This window comes from Lactuca virosa, chromosome 1 (genome assembly GCF_052849685.1).
Source record: "Lactuca virosa cultivar CGN04683 chromosome 1, Lactuca_virosa_CGN04683_v6, whole genome shotgun sequence".
In the NCBI taxonomy this organism is placed as follows: Eukaryota; Viridiplantae; Streptophyta; class Magnoliopsida; order Asterales; family Asteraceae; genus Lactuca; species Lactuca virosa.
In genome coordinates this window covers 78,907,473-78,934,562 of record NC_136426.1, presented here as the reverse complement: position 1 = coordinate 78,934,562, position 27,090 = coordinate 78,907,473, and the positions used below count along the sequence as shown (strand labels likewise).

Genomic DNA, 27,090 nt, shown 5'->3' with positions numbered 1-27,090 from the left:
CAATTCCTCTTAAAAAACTCGAAACACCCCCTTCTGCTGCTCCCCCACCAGTCCACGACCTAACACAACCGTTACTGCAACTCTCCCTCCGCCGTTCTACACAAGGAACTAACTAACCACCACCTCCCAGAGTATAAATCCAGACCGCTCACGCCACCACCGGCATAGAGAACCCATCATCTCCCTCCCTCTCTCTCTCTCTATCTCTCTCTCTCTCTCTCATTGTGTCGAGATATAGAAACAGTAAAGCGCACCACCATCGCAACTTCTCTCTCTGTTCAGATACTACCGCCGCTGTCACCAGACGATTGAAGCTTGGTTTGCAATGAAAACCCAGATCGACTGAAGCTTGGAAAGGAACGAAAATCCAGACCTTTTTAACGGAAATGGACAATATATACTGATGAATGCCTAACGGTCACCGCGCTAAAGAATTACTTCATATGTTCAAGCCACTCAACATCTCTCAGCTTTGCTTTGCAAGTTTCGTTGTCCCGTTTTTCCCCAAACAATACTCTACCCATACACACACCGTTGCCAAACCCTTGACTACTTCTGTGAAAAGAACATTCTCCCACATATACCAACAATGTTCAGATCGAAAGGACCTTCGTCATGGAAAAGAAGCGCATGCTCATATGATTGTATCTGGGTTCGAACCCACTGTCTTCGTTACGAATTGTTTAATCCAAATGTACTTAAAGTGTTCCAACATGGAGTATGCTCACAGAGTGTTCGATAGAATGCCTCAAGGAGACACGGTTTCTTGGAACGCTATGATTTTCGGGTATGCAGGTATCGGGCTATTAAATATTGCTCAAGAGATGTTTGATTTAATGCCCGAGAGAGATGTGGTTTCGTGGAATACATTAATTTCAGGGTACTTACATAATGGAAGTTATTGGAAATCCCTTGAAATTTTCACGCGTATCCGAAGGGAGGGTGTGGGGTTGGATGCGACTACATTTGCTGTGGTTCTGAAGGCCAGTTTGGGTTTGGAGGATTATAGTTTAGGTGTTCAGATTCATGGACTTTTAATTCGTACGGGATTTGTTCATGATGTGGTGGCTGCAAGTGCAACTGTAGATATGTATGCAAAATGTAAGAAACTGAAGGAATCCATAACCTTTTTCGAAGAAATGCCTGTGAAAAATTGGGTTTCATGGAGTGCTTTGATTGCTGGTTGTGTTCAAAACGATGAGTTTTTAAGTGGCTTAAAACTATTCAAGAATATGCAAAAAGAAGGATTAGGAATTAGCCAATCAACTTATGCAAGCCTTTTCAGATCATGTGCATGCTTATCTGCTTTACAGTTTGGTTCTCAATTGCATGCTCATTCATTAAAGATGGACTTTGGTTCTGATACCATAGTAGGAACTGCAACTTTAGACATGTATGCAAAATGTGGCCAATTATCTGATTCCAAAAAACTATTTCACACCTTATCAACCCATAATTTACAATCATACAACGCGATTATCACAGGTTGTGTTCGTGTTAATCAAGGATTTGAAGCATTGCAGCTGTTTCATACTCTGAGAAACACTGATCTTGGTTTTGATGACATTAGTTTATCTGGTGCTTTTAGCGCATGTGCTGTAATCAAAGCGTATACTTTCGGACTACAATTACACGGGTTAACAATCAAAAGCAAGTTCCTATCAAACGTTTGTGTACAAAATGCGATTCTTGACATGTATGGAAAGTGTGGAGCTTTAGCTGATGCACGCCAAGTGTTTGATGAAATGCCAACACGAGATGCAGTCTCATGGAACACAATCATTGCTGCTTATGAACAAAACGGAAACGTACATGAAACTCTTCAACTTCTTGTTCAAATGCTAAGTTCACGTTTTGAACCCGATGAATTCACTTTTGGTAGTGTCTTAAAAGGTTGTTCTAGTCTGAAAACTTTAAACCATGGAATGGAAGTTCATTGTAGAATTGTAAAATCAGGAATGAGTTTTGAATCTTTTGTTGGAAGTGCTCTAGTGGACATGTATTCCAAATGTGGAAACATTGAAGATGCAAAGAAACTCCATGAAAGAATGGAAGAACAAACTATGGTGTCATGGAATGCAATAATTTCAGGGTTCTCAACACAAGAACAAAGCGAAGAATCCCAAAGATTCTTTTCAAAAATGTTGGAATCGGGAACCAAACCTGACAACTTCACATTCGCGACAGTTCTCGACACGTGTGCGAATCTTGCAACCATCAATCTAGGAACACAAATACACGCACAAATCATCAAACAAGAAATGCAATCCGATGTGTTCATTTCAAGCACTCTTGTGGACATGTACTCAAAATGTGGCAACATGCAAGATTCAAGGTTGATGTTTGAGAAAACCCTAAATAAAGATTTTGTCACATGGAACGCGATGATTTGTGGGTATTCTCAACACGGGCTTGGAGAGGAAGCTTTAAGTGTTTTCGAGTCAATGAAAGTCAACAATGTGAAGCCAAACCATGCGACTTTTGTTTCGGTTCTTCGTGCGTGTGCTCATGTGGGGTTAGTTGAAAAGGGGTTGAGTTACTTTAACTCGATGGCTACTAACTACGGTTTGGAACCTCAGTTAGAACATTACTCATGTATGGTTGATATATTGGGGAGGGCGGGGAAAGTGAAGGAGGCGTTGAAGGTTATAAATGATATGCCTATGGAGGCGGATGATGTTATTTGGAGGACTTTACTTGGAATTTGTAAGTTACAAAGGAATGTGGAGGTGGGTGAGTTGGCGGCGAGTTGGCTTGTGAAGTGGGACCCGCAAGATTCGAGTGCGTATGTACTTTTAGGGAATATTTATGCGGATGTTGGGATGTGGGAAGAGGTGTCGAAGGTAAGGAAAAAGATGAGGTGTGGTGGATTAAAGAAAGAACCGGGGTGTAGTTGGATTGAGGTGAAGTCGGAGTTGCATATGTTTGTTATTGGGGATAATGCTCATCCTAGATGTAAACAGATTTATGAGAAGTTGGATGGTTTAATAAGCGAGATGAGATGGTTAGATGATGATGATCCCTTTGAGGGGTGGATGGGAGTATAAAAGTTTGGAGGAAACGCCGAATGAATGAAAAGAGTGTATGGGTTGGGTAAGAAGAAAGGAGCATCTGACGTGGAGATGATGAAGATGAATACATTATTTAGGGGTATTTACAGATTTTGTTTTTTAATTCCATTTTATGTTATATCCCTGACTGAGTTGATTGAGAAACACAACACAAAATGATAGTGGTGAAGATGAATTCTATGATCCAACAAGAAAGAATTGAAACCATCATAATAGAAAGGCAATCAATCAATTGAAACAGCTGATTCTTTTTTAGATAAAAAAAGGATGCAATTGATGAACAAATCGAAGAACAAAAGAAGCTAGTTGAGTTCTTGATGAAAAGAACGGAGTGATTGCTGAAGTTTGATGTTAAAAATCTTGATTACGGGATGAAAAATGTTTAAGAAATTTAGGTTAGAACCCAATCCGTAATTTTTATATAAGCATAGGGACGAAAAAAATGTACTTTACCAAAGCTTATGAAATACAAGCTTTTGTCTTATTTCTCATTATAAATCCAAAATTTGAATAATATAATAAGATTAACATATATTAAGTACAAAATTATGTGATTGGTCTGCCAAAAGATGTAGATTCACACAACAAACATGATGTTGTCTATCAAAGTCTTATTCACTCGGAAGATAGGAGACTCAACAACTGAATGAATAAGTAGAGATTAGACCTAAATTAGCAAGGGAAGCTCTGTACTAGTCAAAGAACAACAGATGAAGATGATTAACAGAAAATACAGAATGTAATAGTAAATATACTTGTTACAATAGTAGTTGGAGCATGGTGGAAGAGACCCACACCACACTGTTATTAATTTACACCTCTACGTAGCAGTAGAATCCACATCCTGAGGTTTGTATCTCGGATGTAAAGCCACACAACTGAAGAAGCTCTCTTGACCCATAAATGCGCACACCTTTCAACAAAAGAATGCTCTGTGGAAGATAACTTATGGATGTACCTTCTATATCCAACTCTTTTAGACATTCTAAATGTCCAATTCCCTCGGGCAATTTTGCAACTTGAATACAATAGCGGAGATTGAGATATTTTAGACGTTTCATCTTACAGATTTTGTTGGGGAGATTTCGTAAATGTTTACACTTGGTGACTAATAAATCGTGTAAACATTCTAATCGGTCAATATCCTCAGGTAACTTCTCAAGCTCACAAGATATAAGTTGGAGAATTTTCAGATGTTTCAATGTGTAGATGCTATCTGGAAAATGCTTAATCTTTGTATCTAACAAAGTTAGCCTCTCAAGCAAAGAACAATGATTAAGGTTTAAATACTGCAGATTTGGAGTAAGCCAGAGGCAAAGGGACCTCATCTTTGAATGACTGATGGTAAGGGATGCAAGCTTTTGACATCCATCATCGGCCATGTGAAGTTGTTCCAAATCATAACAGAATGTGAGACATAAATCCTTGAGATTGGGAGTCAACCCAAGGTCAAGGGTCCTCAACTTTGAATTAGTGAGTTGGAGGGATCTGAGATTAACACATCTATCTGGCATATGAACTTCTACCAAATCCTTGCAAATATCAAGATCTAACACCTCAAGATTTGGAGTCGACCGAAAGTCAAGGGTCCTCAACTTTGAATCACTGAGGTAGAAGGATCTCAGCTTTAGACATGCAACAGACATGTGAAGTTCTACCAAAATATGACATCCTTCAAGAGTCAATTTCTCTAGATTTGGAGTCAGTTCAAGGTCAAGGGTCTTTAGGTCTGAATAATCAAGGTTAAGGAATCTGAGCTTGTTCAGAACCTAACATAAACAAAGAACAAAGATAATTAACAACAAAGTAAAGCAATGGATGCATGTCATTATAATGAATTAATCATGTGAAAAAAAAAATCAATGAACATTAATTAGTACCTTTCTTTCTCCCCCTTCCCAAAGTTGTACGATTCTGCTGTAAGGCATACTTAGTGCAACAAGATTATTTGGTTGAAATGTTTTGGGTAAAGACTTAAAAGGGTACAAGCTCCAACGCAAATATCGCAAAGCATCCGGAAGGTATAGTATGATATCTTTAAACTCCCAGAAAAAAATTCCCAAAAACATGTCAAGAAATCCAAGTGCCTGCATCTTTCTAAGACCTTTAATCATACGAATTTCCGGATTGATTTTATGTGTGGAGTATCGTATGCATCTTGTTGCTTTGGTACCCTGTAATCCAAAACCAGTTACCATGAAAATTGTGTTAATTATAACAAATAAAAATGTGTTCGTTTTTTAGTTTTCTCCAACTTACAAATAAATTTTATCCTTACCAAGTCATTAGCCAATATATCTTCAATTTCTTCTTCAATCCACAATCGGCTGTGTTTTTTGGGCTTATCGGGGTGCAAACGACGAACAATATTCCTACCCAGTTCTCTAATATGGTCATGCATGCCCACATGCTTATCACCAATGGTTATGAGAGATCTTTGCTCAAGAACTCTTAAACCATTTCTAGCGTAAAATCCACAGCTTTCAAGTGCTTCTAGTGCCAAATATTTTGGCTCACCTTGCAGCAAGCATGCAACATCCAAGAATATTTGTTTGTAATCCTCCTCTAGACCAATATAGCTTAATTCCAACTTTTTCATAGTTTTCATTAATGGAATTGTTTTTAGCCTTTCTATGGCATCCATCCATTCAAGCTCATTTTTACCACAAAGAAACGAACCCAAAACTCTTATTGTTAAGGGAAGACCACCAGCATAACGTATGACTTGTTTTGATAGTCGTGTATACCTTTCAATTGGAATCACTCTCCCAAATGCATACCTATTGAAGAGGCAAATTCCTTCTGTATCGGATAACAGTTTGACATTACAAATCAACTTCACTCCGTGTGCTACAAGCACTTGCTCATCTCTTGTTGTAAAGATAACTGCACTTCCCGGTTTAAACCAATTCGACTCACCGGCTAATGCCTCAAGCTGGTCTATATGGTCCACATCATCTAGAACAACAAGAACCTTTCTACTACGCATCACCCTCTTGATCATGTTTTTCCCATCATGAACACTACTTACCCTGACACCTTTTTCATTTAAGACATCTGACAGGAATTGATTTTGTAACGATTTCAAGCCCGACATGGATGCCTTTGAAACTTCCCTAACATTCTCAACGAAGCTTTTACCTTGAAACTGATTAGATATTTGATCAAAAACCGCTCTGGCCAAAGTCGTCTTCCCACCACCTCCCATCCCCTTGATACCGATCATGCCAACATCATCATCAAAACCACTTCTTAGGCTGGTGGGTATGGGTGCCACATCATCTTCTTCTCTTCATAACATATCAATAAACATCAAAAGGAAATGGTGTTTCTTATTTGAAACGACGTTGAGAAGAAGCAAATCAGGAAAAAAGCAGAGGAATAACATGCGATTCATCCCGTTACCACCATCACGCCCGGTGGCATAACACCCGATAACGGCTGGCTGGGGCTGTGTTCCTGCCGCCATGGCGCCGTTAAGGGCCTGCCACATAAGCATAACGGCCGGTGGCGTTGCCCGCTCCGTATGGTCTTAAAGATGATACCACATAATTGACCCGTGTCTCCATGCCTACTAATTTTTCGTCAATGTCAGAATTGATGGACCGTAGTTCTAATGAAAGCTCTTCAACAATTTTTTGGATAAATTTAGCTTCATGCCTGTATTTTAAAGAAACCCCAGTCATTAAATTAATCACTTTCCATGTTCAATCTTTCGCAAGCGAGAGTTTGAGTTAGAATTTGATGATAATAGATACAATATGAGATTCCATTGATGAAGGAATTACCCATCAGCAGTGTTCTTCAACTCCCACCCGGCCAGATCCGCAGCTTCTTTAAGAGCCTCTCTCCATTTTCCAGCAGCCTCTTCGTTTCCATGTTTGGCAAAGGCTTCTCCAACTGCTCCACTCTGTTTGCGGACTTCTGAGGGTTCCACGTCATAGAAGACAGGGTAAGCTGTATGCTCGGTTGTCTTCTGACACTCTATTATCTTCAACAGCTCATCCAAGCACCAAGACGAAGATGCATAGTTCTTGGAGAATACAATGCTGTAGAATTTTGAGTCTTCAATAGATCCCAAGAGCTCATCACTGATCCTTTCCCCTTTCTTGATTCTCTCGTCGTCCTTGTAAGTGTAAATGCTTTTCTGCTGAAGAGCATAATAAAGATGATCGATGAAGTTGCTGCGTGTGTCTTCACCTCTGAAGTTCAAAAACACATCATACTTAAAGCTCTTGTGAATCGATGAATTTGAAGAAGACGCCATATATTGAAGTTATGCTTGAAGGATCTTAAATATCAAACCATTGTTGGGGAAAATTTACACACTGATCAATTGCTAAGAAACTTGATGAAATGGATCAACTATCAACCCTCAAGACTCAAGAGTGACCGATCATGTGATGCGCTTGCATGGAAAAACTTTGGAGTTTGGTGAAAAACAAAAGCGGCTTGTTTGGTCAAAGGAGAAGATAAGATTCTTATTTGGAAAAAAAAATGCAATTAAGATGCCTTTTCTTTTATATGCTGTACTGTGTTTCACTTCATTGACTCCTGATTAAGTGTGTGTGTGTGTTTTTTTTTTCTTTTTTTTTTTTTGACATTTTTCAGGAATGATGTTCACTTACGACGGAAAGCTTATTACCGTGGTTAAAAAGTCATCCACTAATTTTTCAAACCATTTGTACTCCAAGAACAAGCATTTGTACTCATTTCATGGTCTTTTGTTATTAAAAATTTCATTCTCTATTAATGATTGTTAGCAGAGTCATAAAAAAAACTGACATTTTGTATTTTTTTTTCTTTTTTTGCGCTGGCGTGCGTGTGTGTGTGTGTGTATATATATATATATATATATATATATATATATATATATATATTATTGAGTTAAAAGTTTTCAATTTTAGCCATTCTCACAACGTGAGGAATGCTTGTCACGTTGTGAGGAGTAGTTTGGACCCGCGCATCATTTTGAGGCTCACGACGTGAGAGCAGTCTGAGGACCAAAAACCCTAATTTTCGGTATTTAAAGGAAAAAGGGGGCTAGGGTTGTCCACCCTATGCCTCCCTCACACTCTAAGGCCTAGAGAACCTTGAGTTTTATCATCCTTGAAGTTCTTAGCCAATTTGGTGCCAATTCTAGCTTGAAGAAGGAGAGAAGAAGAGGAAAGGAGTAATCTAGTGGTGGAGTGGACAAAGTAGCAACATTATCATCACCTCTTCTTGCTTTTGGACCTTTGTAAGTATCAAAGATCCAAACTTTATTACATTTCATGGATAAATCTAGGATTTTGTCCACCTTTCTTCATGTTTAGCATGCTTGAGTGAAGTAAATCCATGAAGTTAACAACTTTATGGATTCTAAGAGTTCCTTGACCATTATATTGTTTAGATCTGGAAGTTGGTGAGGTATAAGAGGCATGCATGAGAGTTTGAAGCATATTTCTTCACTTTTGACCTAGAATGGGTTGGGTCATGCATGGTGCAAGCATGACCATAAAGGAAACATTTTATGGACTTTAGGAGTCCCCTTTAACTTTTGGATGAGATGGATTCGAGGACTTAAAGGAATAAGGACTTAAAATGGTGACTTTTAGCTTCAGACGGTGCTCACTACGTGAGACATAAGATCTCACAACGTGAGATTTGAATAACCCCCGTTTTCTGTTAAGATCCTTGGAGCTCACGACGTAAGAGTGGGTGCTCATGTCGTGATGTCAGCTCAGATGATTTCTTTGACTGAGTTGGCTAGATTGGGTCGATTCGAGTTGGAATCGGACCGAGTGGACTATCACGACGTGACCAAGGTTTGGTCTCAACGTGAGGATGGATATTTGACATTAAGGGCTGTTGACTTTGACCATGATTTTGACTAAGTTTGACCTAAGGGTATTTTGGATTGTGTTTGAGAATTGGTAACTTTTGATGGATAGGTGACGGGTAGAGCTGAGATTCGGAGCTGAGACCTTATCAACTATCGTTCAGACTGTGAGGTGAGTTTCCTCACTGTTCTTGTGGGTCGAAGGCACCAATGCCGACCCATTTAATTATGTATCCTGGTATACAGGATGTTGCTATACAATAGTGATTTGTAAATCTGTCTGCTAGTCTGTTAACTGGTTATATGATTATCTGTTGCTAGATATATCTTATTTGTTATGTATATGTTGACATGGTATGGTGGGGTTGAGACTATACTGATGGGTTTTGAGCAAATCATCAATCCTATGGTGCACATGCAAAACCCTAAAGCCTTGGATCTAGGTTTCTCTATTGTACATGCAAATTATCCAAGGCTTACAAACCCTAATTCTAGCATATGAAAAACGAAAATGCTATCTAGACAAGTTTAGATGATTACCTTTCAAGAGTAGCAAGAATCTTCAATCTTCAAGAGCTTAGTATCACAAATGTAATACCTCTTATGGCTCACAAACACCAAAGCAAAAAGAATGATCTTGGAGAGAGAGGAGATGGAGGCACAAAATCGGCTCTAAGAACTCTAGGGTTTTCATTGGTAGCCGATTTCTGATGCCCTAGGGTTCCTTTTATAGGTGTGCTGCTAGGGTTTCAGTCAAAACCCTAATTGGATAGCTTATGCCTTAAGCAGTCCAAAGAACCTTCTGGAATAAGGCCTTGGACGAATTCAAGGTGGGCTTCCACCCTAATTTCGTCCACTCCTTGATCCATAGGGATCCACAGCCCAAAATCCAATTATCTTATAATTGCAATTCTAGTCCCCTAAGTTCAATTAATATCTTTTGATCACAAAATTAATTCTTAATTAATTCTTGACCAATATTAATTAATCAATATGATTTCTCTTTTAATATATTATTCTTATAATATATTAATAAACCATATTATCCTCTCTCTCCACTAATTATTTAATCAAGTTGCTCTGGTGAAGGCAACCCAAAAGGACCATGCTACTATCGGGTCAAGTACATACCAAATATAGTTATGGGATTAGACACATAATCCAACATATACTGCTTTGTGCTGTAAGTCAACAGATCGGGGCATTCCAACCGAAAGGTTGTGGGCCAGGGCATTCCAACTGGAAGGTTGTGGGCCGGGGTAATCCAACCAGGAGGTTGTGGACCCGTTATGTATTGGGCAAGCCAACCGAAAGGTTGTGGGCCGCATCATTCCAACCGAAAGGTTGTGGACCAGGGGTAATCCAACCAGGAGGTTATGGACCCGTTATCTGTTTGATTATATGTTTGTGTGGTGATACTTTGGGGGAACTCACTAATCTCTCTGGCTTACAATTTTAGTTTATGGTTTCAGGTTCCGAGGATCGTGGGAAGGCGAATGCGTGATCGAACACAACTTCCTGTTTTATGTATCTGGGTCTTGGGGAAAACTCTGATTTGAAATAACACTTTTGAAACAATGACTATTTTGTAAATAATGTTGATGAGTGGTTGATTTTGAAAATTTTAAATATATGGTGATTTGTGGAGTGTTACAATATATCCCTTCCATTTTGTGGTTGATGTGCACAAATCAATATGAGGATGTGGACCATGTTTTCTGTGCTTATGGGGTGTCATTGCAAACTTAGGATGTGGCGATGCTTTCCTTGCTTATGTCATGTCGTTACAAACTTGCACTCGGGTTGTCAAGTGGTGTGATGTGACGGCCCTGGCGTTTTCTTTCGATCATACAAGTTATTAGGTGGGTAGATGTGTTACCTATGGCTAAGTTAAAAAAAAGCGGTGGTAGAAACGATCATTGTCACAATGTGGGGAGCCATTTGGAACTATTAAGTGGCTTAAAGAAAGTTTGAAAACAACATATTTTTTTATAGCATAGTCACAAACTATTTTATTTTGTTTTCTTATAGATTTCGAAAATTTAAAACCATCGGTGTTTTTTGGTCACACAAAATCATCTTGGTTATTACTTCAAAATGTTTGTTGCTTCTTAGTTATTTGTTAGTTATAAAATTCAACCAATAAAAAATGATATGATATGGCATCTTGCTTTGATATTCAAACCTACCATTATCTTTTTAGTTCGTTAATAAGGTTGTTCATGAGGCTGGTGGGAGTGGTGGTAGTTTGGTAGATGATGCCGATATCCATATCATTTTGCCATAGAAAATGGATGGTGTACCACTTTGTCATGAGAGAGAGAGAGATGTCAAATGTGTCCGAAGAAGAAGAATAAAGCAAATGAAGCATGTCCAAAAGTAAACCAATCCCTCAGGCTGCTAAATAAAACACCATCGAATTTCAAAGTAACACGATCTAATGAGAGAGAGAAAAAGATTGACTAATTCCAACTCAACCAAACACCTTATGATGTCCTTATTCCCTTTATAAAGAGTGAGGTGTTTGCCATGCCAAATATGTTCAACCTTTGCTTTGCTGTGTCCGCTCCGTACAATATAAACAAATGAGATACATTTGTAAAAGTTAATTATTTCTATAACCGAGTAACTGGAATCATGATTAAAAAAAGGTTTTGCAAAAGGAATATATGCATAAAAGCACAACCAATTATACATGTATATGCAGAAAAACCCTTATATTATTTTTATGTTTAGAAAAACACTTATATTATTATTTACGTTTCAAATAAACAAAATTGCAAATTTTTAAAAGAAATGACCGATTAAAAATATGATAAGACATATATATCCTTTATATTTCTTTGATTGTATGCGAAAACATGTCAAAACTTACATTTATTTCCATTATTTTTGCTCGATTATATTATCCATAAGAAATTATACGATTAATTTTTTTCTCCTTAACTAATCGTCTTTTATCATAATTAACATCAATGTCATAATAAAAAACAAGAATATAAGCAACAAAAGATTTGTAGTCGTCAATTTCTCTTAAAAATTCATATTTTTGTCCTTTTTAAAATTTTAACCATTAATTTAAAGGTTTTCTAAACATAAAATAAAATTATATTAGAGTTTTTCTTGCTTATAAATATATATAAATAATTATGTTTTTGTGACTATATCTCTTTGCAAAATCCAAAAACATGTCTATAAATAACAAAATATACAAATCAAATGTAACGATCGGTCAATATCTCAAAGAAAAATAACGAAATGGGTGTTGTCTATCATCTACCAATCACAATGTTTTTTAGTCTAAATCCAAAGAAAATCAGCCAAATAGGATTACTCATCAACCAACATTCATCTATTTAACTTCTTATTCCCTTAAAAAAATATTATTATTTTGTTTTGGTTCATAGATCGATAACTTCTTAGGAGACATGAACATTGTTTGCTCACTTATGTGGTGTCATTAACTATATTATAGCAATCTATCTCGTTATCATTTAACCACGGCCTGCAAATCTTTAACACCATCTTCTTGACTTCTTCCAATTTGTCCATTTTCGAAAACCCTAGATTCTTCAAGATCCATTTTCTATAAGAACCCAACCCCATGATTCATCACAAAACTAGACTCCAACGACCCAACCACAGATCATGGCTAACTCAACATCACCTGTGCCGCCAGTCAGCGGTGGTGCTAAGGGAAGACGAAAGATGCCCAACTCAAGGGGCCACCCTAAATACGTAGGGGTACGACAGCGGCCGTCGGGGCGGTGGGTGGCGGAGATCAAGGACTCGTTACAGAAGGTCCGTTTATGGTTAGGGACATTCGACACTGCCGAGGACGCTGCCCGGGCGTATGACCAAGCTGCCCGAACTTTACGTGGAGATAACGCGCGTACCAATTTTGAGCTACCGAATTCAAACGATGTTCCGTGTGTGTCACTTGACACTGAGCCGTTTTCTTTTGAGGAGGCGTGTAGTTCAGACGGTGGCGATGAAGGTCTTCTTGGTGTGCTCAAGGCGAAGCTTAGCTCAAAACATACAAAAACGACTAATGTGATGTGTTTTAACACTACAAAAAAGAGAAAAGCATCGCCACCACCACCATCACCGCCTGATCAGGCGGTGAAGTGTGGCGGAGGCAAGGTGGTGGTTGATATTTTGCCGCCTGATCCAGATCGTGTTTGTGATGCAATTGAGGTCGCGGGTCCTAACCACTACGACGGGTTGATCCAACAATGCTATGAGCCGCTACCTCCAGCAACGGAGCCATGGTCTAGTGAAATTTCATGGGTGGCGAGTAACCAATCAAGTGGCTTGTTTGAGTCTAGTCTCATGGATTCCATGTGGCCGGTGGTTTCAACCGAGGCTAACCAGTTAATTGGAGCCGGGGTTTGGCCATTGGATCAACCGGTGGTGCAGTGTGAGTATGGATGGGATGGTGGTGGTTTGAGTCAATATTCCACTAATAGTGTTGCAATCAATGCTTCTAATTGGGATCCTTTCGTTTATGTAAATTCAGTTCTAGGTTGACACTTGACATGATATATATAGTTCTTTAATTAGATTAACAATTCTTTATCCTTGTATATTCTTCCAAATAGGATTGTGGGATATATAAGCAACAACTTGGATATATCAAAATTAATCCAATAAAAACGACAACTTCTAGTTTAGACAAAGACGACTTCACCTGCCTTCCTTAAAGCTAAAATAACATGAGATAAAAAAAAAAAAAAAAAAAGGCTCTAACATATGTAGAATGCTTATCATTTCCAAAACCTTCACCTTCTTGGTTGTCTCTAGTTCTTGTCAAAACCTGTTTTCTCATTTTCCCTCTCAATTTGCTTCATGGATGACGTGTACTTCATTTTCCATTGTAGATGAGACCAACTTATCACAACAAGTTGTCCAGCAATGAATCATAAGTCGACTGATCATATCATTCTAGGCTTGTGAGTCGCTATCCGGATGGTGAACCTGAAACGACTTTACAATTTCACCATTTTTAAGTTTTTTTTTTTTTTTTTGGATTTTTGTAACACAGAAAGAGAAAAATGAGAGATTATTATTTACTAACATGAAACTGTTTATCGTTAAAGCTCGATCTTAGCTTCAACTCGCCTCTGTGAGTAATCATTTCATCCAATATCTCCGTGGAAGACAAATCATATTCACTATCATCCGAGTGTTCCTCATCAAACCCTTCAATTCTCTGTTCAAACACCTTCAAATAAATACTTATCCAACTTTCAAAAATTAATCATATTCCATTATAATTTACTTATTTTTTAAGTTTTTCATCCAAAATAACATAAAAAGAAAAAGGCAAATTGCAGGAAAAGATAACGGCGGTGTTCGTAGTTCTTACCTTGCGTGAAAGACTGCCATTGTTAGCGTGGGGCCCGATATATTCTTCATAAGCAGACGCGTCTAGTTCTTGAAGATGTTGATGAGGGAACAATTTGGGAAGAAGATGTTCTCTTATTGGAATCAGAAAAAAGAAGGGTAATGGAAACAATATACCACCTATTGGTATCCATGTGATCAGATAACAAATCAAGAAATACACAAGCTGGAGGAATGTGAACATCATTATGTATTTAAATGGCACTGATTCCACATATGAAGCATGAGGCCCTTCGTAAACCCTGACCCAAATACACCACAACACAATAAGTCGCAAATTAAATCAAATTTATAAAAAAACATTTATAATTGTTTTTAACTTACTTGAAACGGCGTCCAGAAGGGATGAAAAGGAGCAATAGTCTTTCCCAAAATTGGTTTCCGGGAAGGCTATCGATTGACATGTAGGCGAAGTATCCCCATAAAACAGAGGTAGGGATCTTCCGTATTGCAGGCATAGCGAAGACTGCGGACCCCACTAACAGGGATTGTAATAGATTTGTTACTCTTTGCTCATTCACACGAACTGGTATGTGATCTTCAATATGTTTATCAGGGTCGAATTTGACCTTGTTTTCGCCTCCATCTTCTTGATTCAGCACAACTTCCTTCAAGTCTTCCAACTCCTTCACTGCAGGACTCTGTAATGGAGAAATTTTTTTAAAATACGATGATTTTGAAAATTTGAAATTTAAAAATTGTAACTAAAGTACTTGTGGATGAGGATCCATTTGAACAAAAGCAGCATGCATTTTTCCATAGATTTCTAAGCTGCTTGCTTCCATTTTCATGCCTTCCTTTGCACACTTTACCATCTTCTTTTGCATAATCTGAAAAAACCAAACCATAAAGTACAACATTTTATTATTAATGAAAAAAAAAAAAACTTATAATTTGTTGAAAAAAGTTGTTTTATAATTGCATGGGTAACCTGTCTCTCAAGAGTTGCAAGACTCCTTGTGTGCATGGGTGATTGTGGAAGGACACCGTTTGATGGAGGGATACCAACCAGACCACAAATCAAAGTCTAATTTCACACATGTAATGGTTGTTGAAATGTAAATAATAATAATATATAAAATGAAGAAAAGGGAAAAAGGCATTAAGGGGATTAATATTTAATACCATGAATCCAAGTAACAATATGTCATAATGGTAAGCAGAAGGGTTTTTGAGATTGAATTCTTTCTGTTGTGCCATTTGTGCAGCTACACTATGGTCAAAAAAGTACAAGGCTGCTATCATCAGTGCTGGTATTATAGCAGTGAAAATATGAACTGCTGGAACCTTCACCATATCCTGAAATAACATTAATCTTTACTTTCTAATAAAGGTACAATCTACCTTCATTTCCTCACCCATAACAGCAACATATTTACATTTCTTTACCAATAATAGAAATGTACTTGTAATAATAGCAATATGTAACAAATAAAGTACAATTCCCATATTGGTAATGGAATATAAGTATGTTACTACTATGGTAGAAAACAAAGTTATTACCGGCAGTAAAAATTAAAAAATTACCTTAATGACTGTCCAATGGGACAAAGATCCAGGTTCCCAAGGAAGGGGACAAAAAAGGCGTCTAGGAACACCAGGAGGAACATCTCTAGGCTTGATATAAGATATTGCAGTCCACACTAACACCATTAGAGGAACCCCATAGTCTGCTATAAGACCACGTACCCACCCTGTTCTTACCAAAAATAAATTATAAAACATATTAAATAAAAAAGTAAATGCATCTAAAATAAAAAAATCACATGACTTCCTCAATTACCTACACCATAAGGCCAAGCCCTAGCACCTCTACTCTTCATGGAAGTCATGAGGGTACCAAATGCCAAAATAATTGCAAGCAACCCGTTTGTATATAGCCAATGAAATTGGTACTCCTCTATTCTTTCATTTTCTCCTTTTGGTACATGGAACTCACTAATAACTCCCTAAAATAAATTATCCAACATTTATGGATAAAAAATAACATATATATTATTAGTCAAAACATTAACAAGTGCATCTGCATATACCTTAATAGCCTCTTGCATAAAGAGCACTGAAATCAACATGCCAAAAAGTTCACCAGCAACCCTTGTGAATCTTGTGATGAGTGTGCAAGCATTGAGTATAGCAAGAACACACAACATCACAGCAGTCCAGACACAAACCCTAAAAACAAGAAGAATATGTATATTATCATATGCTTGATAGGAAAGAATAAGATAACACATGATAATTATACTTGAGACATTTCTAGAAGGTTCTATAATACCATCCAGCCCAAGCTAGAAACAGTTTCTTCCCCAATTCTGGTCTTTCTTTAGCAAAAGCATACAAGTAATTGTACATTATAACAGTAGGTTCAGCAACGCCTAAAATCAAAAGAGGTTGTCCACCGAATATTGCATGAATAACTCCACATATAGCAGTAGAGGTCAGAGTTTCCACTGCACTCAAGGTATCATCTGTCCTCAAAACATATAACTTTTTAAGCCAAATAAGCATAATGATTTGTGAATTACACATATTGTATCTATCTGTACCTGTCTCTTTATTCAGCTGCTCACCGAATGCAATGACTGGAAGGGTGGAGGCAAAGAAGATGTATGCTGTTGGAGCTAATATTCTAAAATAAATATATGATTATTAGTATCACTGAACTAAATAGTTAACTTTTCAATATAGGTTATAATTTATAGCTAAATGATATATAATTATATATACCTTGCACCTGAATCTAAAGCCCTGACCCAATCTTGCTTGTAACACTGCAATCTTCCTCGAAGATCTTTCTTAATCCCACTTAAGGGAGTTTTAGGGGTATCCATTGCAGATACGATCAAGCAACTCTACCACTAAAAAATGAGAAGAAGAAATAAATTATCTAGAGCTTAGGTTTGCCTATCTTTTCATTAGAATAACCAGAAATCGTTGATGTAGTTTGTTAATTAGTCAGGTTAATATTACAAGAAGAAATTAAATGTTTTTTACGTGTAAAAAGTTAAAGAAAAGTATAATTTTAGATCAATTGAAACTCTGCTAGTATCTGTGGTGCTATAATAGAAACAAATAAAAAACACTTTGGAGAAACTGAAGATTGCAATTCATTATGCATGAAGATGAAGATGCTTTCACTCCTATTTCTCAACCACCAATGTCATGATATTTAACAATCTTAATATGCTGAAAACATTCGATACACTTGAAGATGTCCTGATTCAGACAAATAAAAATACACAAATGATGAAAACCCACCAAGTTATGCTAAAACAATATCCTTTAGATAGAAAATGCAAGGGGAAAAAGGAAGATTTAATGGAGATAGAGTTCCTGTTTAAAAAAAATATTGTCACATCACACTCCCGATCTTCCCCCAAGTTTTCTACGAAAAAGAGAATCCTGAAGGAAATCGGTTTGGATTCTCTGTTACTTTATTTCTGAAATCGGTGCATGTCCATGGTTTCCTCTGCAAAAACTAATAGGAGAAATACATTTGTATACATTGTAGAACACACTAGAGCAATGCAGACAACTATAGAGATTTTGAAAAAGGGCACTCATAATTTGATTTTGAAAAATAAAACCTAAATATTCCTTAAATTCAAAATTTACGTAACGGAATTAATTCGTGATAAAAAGAAAGAGATATATGAGGCATTGTACGTAACAATAACAAAGTAGGACGATTACCGGGGATAGATGAAGATCCAGGAAAGAAATAAGCGTTCCCGCATGCGAATGGCCGGAGGAGACGATTATAGAAGAGATTAGAGATGATTACCTCTTGCACAAAGTTGTTCAATTATTTCTGTATACTTTTTTTATTTACATTTAGATGAATCGTTCAATCGTTTCCATCTTGCTCCTCCATTTTCATTTGATTCTAGAGAGTTAGAGAAAAAGAAGATAGATAGCTGCCGAGGACGGTGGTTGTGTGTAATGTTGAGCGACGGAACCGTCGTTGTGCGGCAATGTGGCATGCAGACCCGTTGGATCCTGTAGCGGCTTTGCTTAAAATAAATTTACAATAAATAAAATAGTTAATGCATTATGCATGACAACTAATAACAACCGTTTTCGGATCATTTAACTTTTGATCTTACTCTATAGACCAATAACCAAATTTTAGGTTATGGTTACGTTATTAGAGTGAATTTTAACGGGAAAAACTAGTACCACATTCTATATGTCAGTGTTACCCATTGTGACATTCAGTATGAGAGATTTCGTTCACTTATGTCTATTTGACACCGGCATTACAACCAATTCGGATAAGAGTGGTTCCGAAACAAGAACCGAAAAAACCAAAAATAAAAAATGGAAATTCAAGGAACGGAGAACCGAACCAAATACCCCTATGTGGTTCCAATCGGTTTCGGTTCCGGTTCGTTCTATGTTTAATTTTCTTTGTATTGGGATGAGATCAATTTTGGATCAAGGTCGAAACGACCCGGAACTGAAACCGAAAAAGGGAAATTCAAGGAACCGGAAACCGAATACTCCTATGTGGTTTCAAGCGGTTTTGGTCGGGTTCGTACATCCCTAACGTCTATTTGTTTGGCCTCCAATGGCTTCCATTAACAACATATAAGTATATAATGACCACTAGATGTATAAGTTGAGTTGTGTACCCTTATTGGGGGTATTTTGGTCAATATGTAACTTTTGATCATATCTATAGGTGAATCTTGAAAATCTTGGAGCATAAGAAGCAATGTTGACTAGTTAAGAAAGCAACTCATGTGAGTTTACCGGAAGTACAAGTCCTATATTGATTTCTTATTTTAAGATGTTTTCTATGCTACTATATGTTTTCTATGCTTTGAGGAAGGGTTGTTTGGAATCATTTATCATGAAGGAAGGTTTGAATAACGTTAGAAATTGTAGAAAGTTGTGTGAAATGATGAGTAAAAGTTGTATATTTATAGTGGTAAAAGAGCCCCGGAAAAAGATAAGGGAGAAAGAGGCGGGAGTTCACACCACACCACATGGCCCAAGAATGCAATGGACAAATCAAAATGTGTTAAATCTTCAAACTTGTTTGACTTCTATTAATCTGCAAATGGGTTAAATACTGAAAGTTGTTTTGAAATGGATATTTGCCCAAACGGCTTGTGAAGTTTTGCATCATAAATTAGATAATCAAAAAATCAAACAACTGATCGCTGATTATGTTTATCAGAATAATGGATTAATCAAACAACTGATCATTTTGTCTATTGTATGTACATCATCAAGGGCTTGATGCGTTGTTTACCTCATATCTAATTGGAAAAAGTGGAGTGTGCCACAATTCATCGGAGAAGACGAACCAGCACTGTGGAGAGATTACTTGGTATGGAAGGGGGGTAAAGATTGATGGAACCCATTTAAAATAATAATATACTAATGACAAATTAAACTACATCAAAAAAACTATTTTTGCAAGTTAAAAGGTTATTAGACTGTACCCACAAAAAACGAGCAGTATTTTCCTCAAAATGTTGTGTTTCACATGATATTTTTATGTTCTATTCAAACATAATAATAACATCAATCCTAGAATTCATCATTAGTGATATGGAATCAACACAAATATTCAGTAATATGCTTCATCTATTCTTATAACCTTGAGCTTGTATTAGCTTTTGGGAACTTCTGCTTGTATAAGTTGATATTCTAGATACAGATATTTTTTGAATTTTCAATATGCTCGGAGTGAACAATTTTTGGGGAAGTTGGGACGATCATCTACCTCTTACAATAACATAACAGCTATCATGCTCTTATATAAAATAGAGTAAAAGTTAGCATAGCATCACTGTTATGGATTTGATAACCACAGCAAAACAGCTAATATGTCATTTGCAATTAATCATTCCTATTGCTTAAAAAGTCACAACAAGAATGTATAAATAGAGTTTTTGGCACTGTAGCACAACGAAGTTTGGTCAGTTTACACATTTAGTCACTCAAGTATTTTTTGTGCACAATAGATCATTTACGTTGCATTTCACCTGTTAATTAGGTGATGGAACCTAAAATTAGCCGGTTACCAAGTTAACCAGACTTAGCTGGCATAGTGATGTGGCAATAAGTAGTCCACCTCATATAGATATTGATATTTTAATTCTTTTTATTTTCTTTAAAATTGAAAAAACAAAAAAGCCCTAGATTGTTCATCCTCTTTCACCCACCTCTGGCTCTTCTTCTTCGCACCTCATTCTCATCTTCTTATGAAACCTAAAAAACCATGGCTTCCACCTCCTTCTCATCCTGTTCTTATGAACCTTAAAAATCATGGCTTCCATTGAAGGTCGTGATATACCCTCCTAGAGAAATCCTAGCCGTGGAAACTCTGAACTGCGCCTTACTCCAAACACGTACTCACGGAACAAACCCCTCACAATCGTCGAACAATATCTGAGCCACAACTGTAATTTTCTAGGGCGGAAATTGAGAACCCAAGTTCTGATCATCGGTTATTATGGATGTTCTCATCAAAGACGAGGTAGTACACGTTGAGACCCTGGACGGTGCTGTCTCTTCATCTCCGTCGTCCTTTAAGGCCTCACATCACCTCCGATTTCGTATCAAAAATGGGTTCTGATTTTGCTTATACCTTCCAATCATAAAACCTTATTTTTCCATTGGATTTACCAGGTGAAGCAAATTTCAATTTCGGTATGGCAGTTGGAATCGCAGGGGATGTTTCTCGTGAAACCCTATAAAAAGTGCTTGATATTTGTGACGTTTTTCTCTTGGACATACAAGCCCTAATTATATATTCCAATGAAATCGACAGAAGTGTGAAGCAAATCCACCTAAAAGAATCAAGTTTTTCTCACTTACTTCCTCGAATCGTGTTCTTTTGTTCTTCTGGGATTATGAGAACGCCAAATATTGGGTTTGAACTTCTGGGTTTGTGATGAACAGTCTTCTTCAACTCAGATTACTATTAACTTTTATGGTTTTTGGTTCTTTTGTTCATTAACTTCTGGGTGGTGATATGTAGATGTGAGTTTGGAACGGGTACATGGAAGTTAAGAACAAAGGAGTGTCTGGTGAGTTTGCACCCATAAATGGATCTATCCTCTTTTCTTGATGTTTTTACAGTCTGGTGGTAGAAGGAGATGGAAGGTGGTTGTCATGGTGATGATAGGAGTGGAGTGGATGATCGTTGTGATGGTGGGGGTAGGGTGGTTGATGGTGGTGGTGATTGGTGAGAGGTTGTGGTTGCGGCAACTATCTTGGCAACATTTACCCTGGATGGTGGTGGTAGGAGGTGGATTGTGGCGGTATTGGTGAAAGAAGATCAAATTATATATAAATCAAATGGTTTTCCACCATGGATATTATGTGGCCCTTAAACAATGTATAAAAATCTAGTTTAAACTGCCAAATCACTAAAGTCACCTGCTTTTCCGGTATATGGTCTTATAATGATGTAATTGACAGGTAAAAAATAACTTTAATGGTTTGTTATGCAAAAAAATAACTTGAGTGACTAAATGTGTAAATTGACCAAACTTTGTTGTGCTACAGTGCCAAAAACCCGTATAAATATACACATTAACCTAACCTTTACTTGTCAAATCAGCCCACGAAAACATATTTTAGGTGAGAATTACATTCCAAAGATACTTGTATTTTAGGCTTTAGCAAAACACAAATCCTCTTTGTTATCATTGTAGGATCTTCCCGTATAGCCTCATTCTTGCAAACTGATATAATCAAACAAGAATCCATCAAAAAGTTAATTATCATCCGTATATATGGAAAAGATCATCTATACACTGATATGAAGCCTAAAGAAAGTATGTCTATTGGCTTTTGAACTAGAAGAGTTAAAAAGCCTAATTTACAGACAAAAGACAATAATGTCACTAACATAAAAGGAAGAGTAAAAGATACATACCTAAACATCTTGTGATGTTTCATCATTCACATCTTTATTGAAAGCCAACTCAGCAACCAATGCAACATGATCACTTCCCCATCTCTGTCAAGACATAAAATTTATTTTGACATATATATATATATATATATATATATATATATATATATATATATATATATATATATAACATATTATCATAAGAATAAATACAAGTAAAACATACCTTTGTAGGAAATCCAGGAGTCCACTGCATTGCATGTTTTGGTATAGGAGCAAGGATCCTCACAGTCTGGAGACCCTCAGATCGCCTTAATGTAAACAAATATGAGTCAAACCTTGTTTTTTTTATAATTATATATATATATATATATATATATATATATATATATATATATATATATATATATGAAAGGGAGATAATGAGTCACCAGATGTAATCAACTGTCCCCTGGAAAGTCCTATGGTAGCTAGTCACCTGGGGCTCCCCATTCGAGTCTCTTGTTCCTGAATAATCCTACAATACAAAGTTACAAACACAAATACAAAACACATGAACTCTTAAAATAAATAAATTGGATGCAAACAAGAAGAGAAAGATGGGCACCTCAACTTCTGAATATGTGCTTCTTAATCTCAAAGGATGTTCCATAGTTGTGCATTCTGAACTTCCTGTTGCAGCCTCTATTTCCATTGGGGTCCACCCTGATGGGTCATAACCATAACCAGACTTCTCAGGAGTTCCTCCTGAATCCAGCTCACCCTCAAAGCTCATGTTCACTCCCACAAAGTCAGATCCATCAGCCCCGTGTAACTCAGACAAAAATGAAGTGGAATCCTCACTCACACTTACAGATACATCTTCCATGCCTTCAAATATTTCTTCTGTTGATAATGTCACAGTAGTGTTTCCAGCATTGCCCTCAACTTTTTCATGTTCATGTGTTTTATCAGGAAGCAAACTAGTGGTTTTTTCGTCTTCCTGCTGGACTTCCTTGTTATCAGGAGATTGAGTTGCATTATCAGTTGGCTGAGTTCTACAAAAATATGCAACCTATTTATTTTTAGTCATCATTATATAATTTCTAAATAGATTATGATATGATGATACATACCTGAAAGTATTAGTAAACTGTCTTTTGGGTCGAATTTCACCAGAATCTTGACCTGATATCTTATTTCTAGGAAGTTCAGACACATTTAACTGCATGGAGAGGTAAATTTAGCAAAGAATAACAAATTTAACCAACTTTTAGTATTTGGAACGTTATTTAAATTTTAACCTTTTGATCTGATATGAAGTTGTACAATGAACTCTGAAGTAAAAAAGAGGAAAGAGTTATTGGGATATAAATACAGTCAAAATTTGAGGTTTAGATATGTACAATGGAAGAGTTAAGATACATACCTTAGGGGTAGAGTTAAAATCTCCACAAAGAACAACAGGAGCATTATCCCAAAGTTTTGATGTAGCATAAGCTCTTTCTAGAAGAACCCTAACCTGTTTGTGAAATGTGAAGGAGAAGTAAATTTACAAGGTTCAAAAATCATGACATCTTTGCATAAACAGATATATACCTGTCCAAGCTTAATCTCTCCCCTTTTAGGATTGAAAAGCACATGAATATTACATATGACGACTTTATTAGAGCTGCAGTCACATAAAATGTGTTCAATGTAAGAATAGAAGAATTTATAAAAATAGAAGAATCTGCTAAACATAAACTTACCATGCTGGTGTAGGTGATTCAGTGGAACTTTTTCCATTTAGTGACTGTTCAGTGTAAGAATAACATTTAGTGAAATAATGAACACAAATATGCATTTTGTAAGTTTTTAACACTTCATTTAAGCACAAACACACCTCTAGAACACATATCTGAGCCACATTATCCCTCAGTCCAAGCTTATTGTACTCAATGGCTTCCTCATGTAGAAGCTTGAATCTAGGATAAAAGCCTAAATCTCACAACTGATTTCATAGTTAAAGCATATGATGAAAATGAAGGGATACCTTGATGAACGCCAAAATATTGCACAACCATCAACTGCCTCACCACTTCTCATCTGATAGACAGAAAAAGGAGAAAAATTAGAAATAAACAAACAAATTTGAAAATTCCCACACAGAGACATTGACACGACTAACAGCATTTACCTTCCAAATACCACTGTAGCCCCGGATCTTTAAGTCTTCCTCAAAATCCTCAAATCTATCGACCTCCTGCATAAACGAATAAACTACTGTAAAACAGGGTTACTTTCAAATCAAATACCAAAACAGAAAGCAAACAACTATTGAAAGCTAAGGCTTTTATTTACTTCAAACTCTATTTTATAGGGTATGGACACTCAGACTGTAAAAGGAAATAGAAAGAAAGCTTAACAGAACATGTGACAGAGGAGAAACCTGAAAGCATAATATATCAGCCGACCACAATCCCAGCTCAAACATGATATTTCTTTTCCGAAACTCCCAATCCAAAATATGGCGAGGTATGTGAAAGTAAAGTTTGTTTCGATGATTAATAGCAAGGTAATCAGCAAGAATATTGTAAGAAAGGATTGTAAATCGCTCTGCACAAATGTTCTCCAATATGTCAATGCCAACTTGAAGAAAGTTAAAGAATTTTACACGGACATTACTTACCGCATCCAGGAGGAGGCCCTGGTTTTGCTTGCTCCCAATTACGATAGTCCAATGGCTTCGACGGATGCTGCCGGAACCGCTGTTGCGGGCGAAACTGTCCATAAGGCTGTGGTGGCTGTCCTTGCGGCCGAAACTGTTTCTGATCAAAATTCGGCTGCTGTTGGCCTTGATTGTAAAATGGAGGTGGCGTGAACTGTTGATTTGGATTAAAATGCGGGCGCGGTTGTCCTTGCTGTTGAAACTGTTGATTCTGATAGTATAGAGGTGGTGGTGCGAACTGTTGGTATGGATTTGAATGTGGTGGAGGTGGCTGTCCCCGTGGCTGAGCATATTGGCTCTGATTAAAACGTGGATCGGCATTAGGTCGAAAATGGGAACGCGGCGGCGGAGGATTATAATCCGGCCGGAATTCACCATTATCGTCATTATTACCGCTGATAATGTTGTCGGTTGCGTGCGTACGATTGGAGAATCCTCTGCCTCGCCATTGATTCCGGCCGCCTCTGTACTGCCATGTACAACAACAAGGAAAACTCAATTAGTATGAAGTGGAAATTGGATCAAGTGTCGTTAGTATGTGGGCGAGTGAGTGAATGCGTGTGTGAGATTTGAAGGGGATAGATAGGGTGATTACAGAGGGGGAAGGACGGAGAGACATGACGGCTGCGGCGGTAGGGAGGAACTGCAGGGAAGGGCAGGAGCGCTTCTTCAACATTGAGCTGCTGGCGACGGTGTCCCAGGGATCTAGCGCGTTATCCACGCTCCTCTAACACACGTGTCATACACCTGCACGGGCAAACACGTTGTTTTAATTCGACAAAATTGCAAAATAAAATACATAGAAATATAGAATTATCTATTTATGTTCGAAAACTTTTTAATTAATTTTTTTTAGATAAACTCTTATACTTTAAAATAAAATACATAGAAATATAGAATTATCTATTTATGTTCGAAAAACTCTTTAATTATTTTTATATTTAGATAAATTTAGACAAAATATAGAAAAGCTCAACTAATTATTCACTTGTATTGAAAAGGTACAATCAATTATACATCTATATGCGCAAAAATAATGTGTAATCAAATTTTGAAGATATGAATAATTGTTTGTATTTTTCTTGTATTTTATATTATAATATAAAGTTTTGTGTAAACATAAAGATAATTGAGGCTTTTACAAAAATATTTTATGTAGTTTACGGACTATTTTGGTCGTCCAAAAGTTCTAAATTTATAGATTTTGCTCTTCTGAGTAGCAATGTTTTAAAACCCGGGTCGACCCGGCTGGTTCAACCGGTTGGACCGTGATCCGGGTAGAAGACGGGTCAATTAAGAACGGTCTTTTGTAAAAATACGGACCGGATCGAACCGGTCGAGTTTCTCCTAAACCGCGGTTCGACCGCTTATGTTGAACCGGTTAAAACCGGATTGACCCGTTTTAATAAGGTTTGGATAGTTGGATACAAGTAGCGAACGCCAAAACAACGAGCCGTTTGCGATTTCTTCAATGTTTTTCAATGTTTAAACTTTGTGGACATTAAATTATTGGTTTTATATGTTTGTGCATTATGCAGAAAAGTAAAAAATATATAAAAATAGAAAAAGACCATAAACCGGATTGACCCAGCGGTTCAACCGGTTGACCCGTGAACCGGTCATCACACCGGGTCAACTAAAAACCCGGGTTTTAAAACATTGCTGAGCAGTGACGGAGCTTGAAGTTTTGATTTGGGGGCCCGAAAATAGAATATGTATAAAAATTGAAGAACAGGGGAGGCCAAAGTCAAAATTTATAGTTTTGGACATAATATGTAACTTTTTTAATAGTGAAAGACTAAATATTAAAAACAAATAGGGGGGCACAGCCCCCGACCCTATATAAGCTCCGCGAATGCTTCTGAGCCAATTTATTTGTGTATTTATTCATCATCAAACTTAAAACTACTCTTCTTTTATTAATTTGATTTAATTTTTATAGTATTTTACCATGTATTACTTTGAGAGTAAATTATATTGATGTATTTTGTGTGTTTAGTCGATATTTTTTTTCCTCATACGGTCTGTATCATTCGGTTTTATATCGGATTTAGTCCCTGGTCAAGCTAAAAAGACTATTATACATTTACTATTATTATTCAATTTCTTTTTAATATATATATATATATATATATATATATATATATATATATATATATATATATATATATATATATATATATATATATAAAAGACTATGTTCAAATGTAGATGGATATTTATT

At 36.9% G+C, this 27,090-nt stretch overlaps 5 protein-coding genes across 6 annotated transcripts; 2 read left to right on the top strand and 3 right to left on the bottom strand.

Moving 5' to 3' along the window:
* The first annotated feature begins 6 nt into the window (after window positions 1–6).
* Window positions 7–3,553, top strand: LOC145148076 (Pentatricopeptide repeat (PPR) superfamily protein). Its single transcript, XM_079075114.1, has one exon. It carries the CDS (start codon window positions 408–410, stop codon window positions 3,045–3,047), a length of 2,640 nt encoding a protein of 879 aa, XP_078931240.1. The 5' UTR covers window positions 7–407; the 3' UTR covers window positions 3,048–3,553.
* A 330-nt stretch (window positions 3,554–3,883) lies between these two features.
* LOC145115665 (disease resistance protein RPV1-like) lies at window positions 3,884–7,398 on the bottom strand. Its single transcript, XM_079052016.1, has 5 exons — window positions 6,860–7,398; window positions 6,678–6,731; window positions 5,350–6,361; window positions 4,952–5,245; window positions 3,884–4,840 (listed from the first exon to the last, which is right to left on the bottom strand). Exons 1-5 carry the CDS (start codon window positions 7,336–7,338, stop codon window positions 3,884–3,886), a joined length of 2,796 nt encoding a protein of 931 aa, XP_078908142.1. The 5' UTR covers window positions 7,339–7,398.
* Window positions 7,399–12,327: 4,929 nt separating this feature from the next.
* LOC145148060 (uncharacterized) lies at window positions 12,328–13,463 on the top strand. The gene has a single exon (XM_079075113.1). The coding sequence runs from the start codon at window positions 12,541–12,543 to the stop codon at window positions 13,420–13,422; it is 882 nt and encodes a 293-aa protein (XP_078931239.1). The 5' UTR covers window positions 12,328–12,540; the 3' UTR covers window positions 13,423–13,463.
* Window positions 13,464–13,529: 66 nt separating this feature from the next.
* On the bottom strand, window positions 13,530–18,303 carry LOC145105326 (putative boron transporter 6). Of its 2 annotated transcripts, XM_079042451.1 has the most exons (14): window positions 17,992–18,303; window positions 17,026–17,156; window positions 16,845–16,927; window positions 16,574–16,766; window positions 16,332–16,470; window positions 16,082–16,247; window positions 15,826–15,992; window positions 15,424–15,597; window positions 15,230–15,325; window positions 15,012–15,128; window positions 14,623–14,939; window positions 14,261–14,540; window positions 13,970–14,104; window positions 13,577–13,878 (listed from the first exon to the last, which is right to left on the bottom strand). In XM_079042451.1, exons 2-14 carry the CDS (start codon window positions 17,127–17,129, stop codon window positions 13,837–13,839), a joined length of 2,013 nt encoding a protein of 670 aa, XP_078898577.1. In that variant the 5' UTR covers window positions 17,130–17,156; window positions 17,992–18,303; the 3' UTR covers window positions 13,577–13,836. The 2 variants fall into 2 exon arrangements, with proteins under 2 accessions (XP_078898574.1, XP_078898577.1); XM_079042448.1 differs by having other exon boundaries at window positions 13,530–13,878; window positions 16,574–16,927.
* A 3,476-nt stretch (window positions 18,304–21,779) lies between these two features.
* On the bottom strand, window positions 21,780–25,616 carry LOC145148044 (DNAse I-like superfamily protein). Its single transcript, XM_079075112.1, has 16 exons — window positions 25,462–25,616; window positions 24,828–25,335; window positions 24,588–24,754; window positions 24,336–24,401; window positions 24,192–24,244; window positions 24,042–24,123; window positions 23,908–23,951; window positions 23,756–23,828; window positions 23,586–23,678; window positions 23,461–23,493; window positions 23,293–23,381; window positions 22,785–23,214; window positions 22,609–22,694; window positions 22,404–22,488; window positions 22,199–22,282; window positions 21,780–22,004 (listed from the first exon to the last, which is right to left on the bottom strand). Exons 1-15 carry the CDS (start codon window positions 25,540–25,542, stop codon window positions 22,199–22,201), a joined length of 1,974 nt encoding a protein of 657 aa, XP_078931238.1. The 5' UTR covers window positions 25,543–25,616; the 3' UTR covers window positions 21,780–22,004.
* Window positions 25,617–27,090: the final 1,474 nt, after the last annotated feature.